Source organism: Mesoplodon bidens (assembly GCF_964165515.1).
Source record: "Mesoplodon bidens genome assembly, chromosome: 1".
NCBI lineage: Eukaryota > Metazoa > Chordata > Mammalia > Artiodactyla > Ziphiidae > Mesoplodon > Mesoplodon bidens.
In genome coordinates this window covers 117,236,436-117,242,616 of record NC_138176.1, presented here as the reverse complement: position 1 = coordinate 117,242,616, position 6,181 = coordinate 117,236,436, and the positions used below count along the sequence as shown (strand labels likewise).

The following is a 6,181-nucleotide window of genomic DNA, read 5'->3' as shown; positions in this document are numbered from 1 at the left end:
ACAGTACTTTGCAAGAATCAAGAATCAAGTCCACAAATAGAGTTCAATGACACACCAATGAGAAGACAGGGGAGCTCTATAGGGACGAGAAGGTGAGGCTTTGCAACGTACAAAAGAATTTCAGAACCACGGATTCACTAGCCTGACGTGTTCCACATGGGATCTGGATCGACACTTTGGGGACCTTTGGAAAGAACAGGGCAACTGGGCCAGCTAGTTATGCTCACCGAGATTCCAGAGCTAATGGGAATGAAAAGGCCCAGGCAGACCAATTTGGGTATATAATTGCTATGAAACAATTATTTCTTTCTCTTCAAGAAAAAACAAAGTCTATTTCAGAATAAATTTCTTCATATTCAGTAATATGCTTATTTATTTATTTTTGGCTGAATTGGTATTTGACTTTTGATATTAAAATGGATTTATTTAATGGATCAGTAAACAGGCAGCTTCTTTCACATCTGGGTGATAAAGACATTTTTTATCAGCGCCAGAAATCACCCCCACCCTCGCCTCACTCCCTCCTAAGGTCTGTGGGTTGATGTGTGCGTTCGGTGACTGCTATTGACAACACACCTCATTCTACAAGGCCTGCTCGGGCACCCGCTTGTGGAAAATGACTGACTGTCTTTGCTGGTACTGCTGCTTGCGCCTCTTCCTTTTGTCACACTGGCACAACAGCAGCATCTTGAAAGTGGTTCTGAATGTTTTGTTGCACAGGGCATAGCACACGGGGTTCACGGTGCTGTTGATGTAGCACAGCCAATAGCCCAGATTCCAATAGGTTTTGGGGATGCAGCTGTCACAAAAGGTATTCACCAGAACCATAATATTGTAGGGGGTCCAGGTGATGATGAAGGCAAGCAAGATGGCGCTGAGGGTCTGGGCCGCCTTCTTCTCCTTGATGAGGGACATCCGTTTCCGCTTAGTGATCTGGCTTCTGGTCTTCAGAGCAAACCTCTTGGCTAGAGTAGCTTCCTTAAAGGACAGAGGCAGAGTGGCCGTGGTCTTGCCCACTGAGGAGTTGACATCAGAGGCCTTGGCTGTGTCCACGGCTGACTCTAACTGGATGGGAAGCTTGGAGAAGCTTTTCTGAAAACTGCCTCCGTCGTCCATGCTCTTTTGGGCCTGCAGTTTGCTGGCTTTCGTCTCTAAGTCCACTGCCCCCAGCTCCTCCTCCGGCACCTGCAGGTTGTCTGACGAGGGTAATTTGGTGGAGCTGAGGATGGTGCTGTGACCTGGAAGCTTGAGCACGATAGAGTAGATGGCTCTTGTCTCCGAGCCAATGTCCTCCTCATCGGAGGAAGCGGAATTTTCCAGGGAGGCAGCAGCGTCATTGTTATTCCAGCTGTCACTGCTGCTGTGGTCTTGGTCCATCTGCTCGGCGCTGGGCTTCCAGCTCTTGGTTGTGAACCAGAAGTGGCAGCGTCCGTACTTCCTCCTGGCTGAGCGTTTCATGCTTTGCTGTTGAAGCTCATAGCTGCTGCAGCTTCGAGAACTACCTGTGGGATGGACAAAGTTCTCTGCCTCTGCCTCTGTCCCAGAGGCCTGCAGCCCAGCAAGCTCTTTGGTACGTTTTTCAGTTTCCTTATAGATCCTCCAGTATAAAATAGTCATAATGGTGACAGGCATATAAAAGGCAGCGATGGCCGTGCCGAAGGTGATGGTGGGCTCGCTGAGGAACTGGATGAAACACTCCCCTGGAGGCACAGTTCTCTTCCCAACAAAGTATTGCCAGAACAAGATGGCGGGAGCCCAAAGGATGAAGGAGATGACCCAAGCCAGACCTATCATCACACCAGCTCGCTTTGTTGTTCGTTTGGCTCGGTACGTGAGCGGCCTCGTGATGGAAAAGTACCTGTCAAAGCTAATGACCAGAAGATTCATGACGGAGGCATTGCTAGCCACGTAGTCAATGGAAAGCCAGAGGTCACAGGCCAAGTTCCCTAAAGCCCATCGGTTCATGATGATGTAGGTAGTAAACAGATTCATTGAAATGACCCCAATAATCAGGTCAGCACAGGCCAGACTTAAGAGGAAGTAGTTGTTGACAGTCTTCAGTTGCTTGTTGACCTTGAATGCCACTATCACCAGGATGTTGCCAATGATGGTCACCAAGGCCAGGACGCCCGTTAAGAATGCAATGAAGACCACTTGCCAGATGGTATGACCTCCCAGGGGGTCACTGGTGGTGCCATTTGGAGAGGAGGAATTCCCAGCTGCCCGAGAAATGTTGTAGCTGCCAAAATGAGTAACCGTTCCTGGGGGCAGCCCTGCATCGGAAGGGCCGTGAATCCAGGAAGAGCTGATGTTCGGAAACAAAGGTGAGGTTGTATTGTTATTGTGCAAGGTCATGGTGACTCTCTGACATAGTCTGGGGAGAAAAGAGAAAAGATGGAGTCAGGACCATTTCTGCCTTCATTTGATTTGTTCTTTGCATTGCATCCTTTAAAAGTAGCACTCCTCCTATTATTGGATTATAGGACCTATATTATAGGTGAACCTGGGAGAGTCCAGCACATCAGTTCATCCCCTTATTTTTTTATTTTTATTTTTTTGCAGTTTGCGGGCCTCTCACTGTCGCAGCCTCTCCTGTTGCGGAGCACAGGCTCCGGACGCGCAGGCTCAGCAGCCACGGCTCACGGGCCCAGCCGCTCCGTGGCATGTGGGATCTTCCCAGACCGGGACACAAACCCGTGTCCCCTGCATCGGCAGGCGGACTCTCACCCACTGCGCCACCAGGGAAGCCCCATCCCCTCATTTTAAAGTTGAGGAGTTGTCAACTTTATTTCGATAAAAATAGATAAATTAAATAAAGGTGAGGAGCACAGGGCAGGCGGAGATCGATTTGTTCAAGGTGGGTAGCACGATTAGCTGGTGACATGCATGGAACATTGTGCTTTTTCTCCACAATTTCCACCTTTCTAAATACACACCACATATACTTCCACGTGATGTTATTATCAAACAAAATCTTCCTTCCTTCTCTTTCTTTGAAAACTAGGGGGAAAATAGTAGCTGCATATATGATACTCATCCAGCATAGCTTTATCATCACACTACATGAGAAATTGATCCTATTCATTTGCATTTTATCCACCTGAGCATTTACCTAACCCAGGCTTCAAACATAAGCAACTTTAAGGCAATTCCAGCCATGTAAGCCTCACTGGAATAAGCAACAGCAACCTGGAGCAAGGGGGGAAATACGCATAAATCACTTTACATTATATTATCTCTTTAACACACAGTTAGAAAAAGTAATGTACTGGTTCCTTGTAATGGCTGGGAACAGTATACGAGGCAGCTATCTTTTGCTTGATAATATGCAGAACCTTGACCAGACTGTTCTGAACTGACCGAACCAGTTTTGAATATTTCTAGTATTTAGATATGTTATTTCTAGCTATGAAAAAGCATGTGAGCACCACACACATTTGCATATAAATAGTTGCAAAACTGCAATTAGTTCTTTTTTTAATTTAATTTTTAATTTTATATAGCAGTATAGTTGATTTACAATGTTGTGTTAGTTTCAGGTATACAGCAAAGTGATTCAGTTGCACATATACATATATTCATTCTTTTTCAGATTCTTTTCCCATAGAAGTTATTACAGAGTATTGAGCAGAGTTCCCTGTGCTCTACAGTAGGTCCTTACTAGTTATCTATTTTATACATAGTAGTGAGTATATGTCAGTCCCAGTCTCCTAACTTATCCCCATCCCGCTCCCCCTGACCTTTCCCCTTTGGTAACCATAACTTTGCTTTTGAAGTCTGTGAGTCTGTTTCTGTTTTGTAAGTAAGTTCATTTGCATCACTTCTTTTCTTTGGCAATTAGTTCTTTCAAACACGTGTTACCAAAATAAATAAGTAACCAAGAATTGTTACAAGGAATGCATCTCTAGAAAGACCCTCTATGCTGTCACGGAAAGCCTTGGTTGAGACCAGCTCCAACCTCTCAGAACCTCCAGAGTTTTACTTCCAGGACGCAACTGACTCGGGGATTCTCACACCACCAATCTCTGTGGACTTTATTCAGTAAATCATTTCTCAACGAGTGTCATTCTAAGAATTCAATGATTGAGAATCACAGCAAAAATCTACTGAGAACACTTCTGCTCTGTTTTGGCTCTTGGTTAAAATGCTCAGCTGTAAATTCTTACAGTGCAAATCTGTGTACACATGCACATGCTTAAGAGTCCTAAATCAAGCCTTTAGGTATTGCAGGTCAGGGTATCTCTCAAAGGAGTGTAGTCAGATTCACACACTGCCTTTTGGAAAGAGCTTAGGGTGTAGCAGGAAGATTTTGGAGTCCCAAAGGCATAGGTTCAAATCTTGGTTCAACCACTTCCTGAGGGTGAGATCTTGGGTATTATTTAACCTCTTTGAGTCCCAGTTTCCTCACTGAAAAATGGGAATGAAACATTCTGTACAATGGAATAAATTCAACCTAGAATTCAATAGTAAGTGGTGAAAGAAACTTTGTCTCTCATCAAAATGTTTTAATACATGTAAAGTACTTAGACCAGAGTCTGCAGGTAGTACTAGCTACATAAGTGTAGTGTCTGCTGTTTTATTATTATGATTATTTTGCTGAACAGTGAACTCACTTTGCTTTGGTGGCCAAGATGCTCAGAGGTCAATTTAGCACAATTATAAATGACAGAAGAGACTATGTATTAGACACTTCCTATGTGGTACACATTTTGTAAGCCATCATATGCACTGTCTCATTTAATCTTTAAAATAACATCATTTCAACAGGAAATCGAGACCCAGAGAGTTAAATAATTTGTCCAAAGATTCAAGCTAACAAGTGAAGATAAAGGGGCAGAGATTCACAACCAGATAATCTGAGCCTACGACCTCCTTGTTTAACTGTGGTATTACTCTTTCTCACCACCAGGTCATCCATACAACTAGTCGCTTCTAACTGGTTATAACTCATTATACACCTCTTTAAAGTATAATTGAAGAATACTGAAAAGTGTGTATATGCAGTATATATGTACCGTGTGCGTGCACATACATTCACGGTTGGACATATGAAGGCACACACACTTTTACATATATAAAATACAGTTACATATATTCACTTCAGCACTATTTGCAACAGTAAAATATTGGAAATAGTCTAAATATTATAATCTATTATTCTGTTACAGAGAAGAATAGTTTAAGGACTGTATAATTCATCACTGTTTTCCCATAGATGAAATCTACATTGCACTAATTTCCAGTTATAGGTAATTGATGCATTTTTTTCTTCTTTACTCCTTTTTACTTCTCTGGGTTTTATTAGGTGTTGTCAGCTCATCTATATTTCCAACTCCCTCTCAGTGAGGGGATGTCCATATCTGGGAAGTGCTACATGCTGTTTGGGGTACTCACATTTATGGTGTTTTCCAAGATACATGTATGGAAAGTCTATCTGCTGTCTCCTCTCCACCCAGATCCCAGTTCACCTTAGTTGTAAAGGTGTTTGCCTTGGAATCCCCCCCATCACACCTGCAACTACATATATGAATGAGATCAGCCTTGTCTTTAATGAGACACCTCTGCCCAATGTGCCGTCTCCGAGGTTAGTAACCACTTTTCTACTAGGAGGTCTAGGATCCCTCTCCAATGTCCTCTACTACATACGTTCAGATAAGGAATACTTTTTTCTTTTTTGCATTTTCACCCTTATTCATGCATTTCTCTTTTTCCTGCACCATACCCTTGCTAAGTTTTTATATACAGACAGTCTCCAGCTTAATGATGTTTAGACTTGATTTTTCAACTTTACGATGATACAAAAGTGACATGCATTCCAGTGGAAACCATACTTTGAATTTTGATCTCTTCTCCAGGTGAGTGATACAAGTTACAATAGTCTCTAGTGATGCTGGGCAGTGGCAGAGAGCCACAGCTCTCAATCAGCCATACGATCATGAGGGTAAACAACCGATACACTTACAACCACTCTGTACCCAGACCACCATTCTGGTTTTCACTTTCAGTACAGTATTCAGTAAGTAACATGAGCTATTCAACACTTCGTTATAAAATAGGCTTTGTGGGAGATGTTTTTACCCAACTGTAGGCTAATGTGAGTGTCCTGAGCATGTTTAAGGCAGGGTAGGCTCAGTTATGATGTTCGGTAGCTTTAGGTGTATTAAATGTATTTTCAACTTAC

The 6,181-nt window shown here is 43.1% G+C and overlaps 1 protein-coding gene across 1 annotated transcript; it reads right to left on the bottom strand.

Moving 5' to 3' along the window:
* Positions 1 to 251: 251 nt before the first annotated feature.
* Positions 252 to 2,370, bottom strand: CHRM3 (cholinergic receptor muscarinic 3). Its single transcript, XM_081233881.1, has one exon. The coding sequence runs from the start codon at positions 2,353 to 2,355 to the stop codon at positions 583 to 585; it is 1,773 nt and encodes a 590-aa protein (XP_081090007.1). The 5' UTR covers positions 2,356 to 2,370; the 3' UTR covers positions 252 to 582.
* Between the last annotated feature and the right edge of the window lie 3,811 nt (positions 2,371 to 6,181).

Bases quoted from the DNA above. Each gene is read 5' to 3' on its own strand.
- CHRM3 (XM_081233881.1), bottom strand. From the start codon at position 2,355: ATGACCTTGCACAATAACAATACAACCTCACCTTTGTTTCCGAACATC.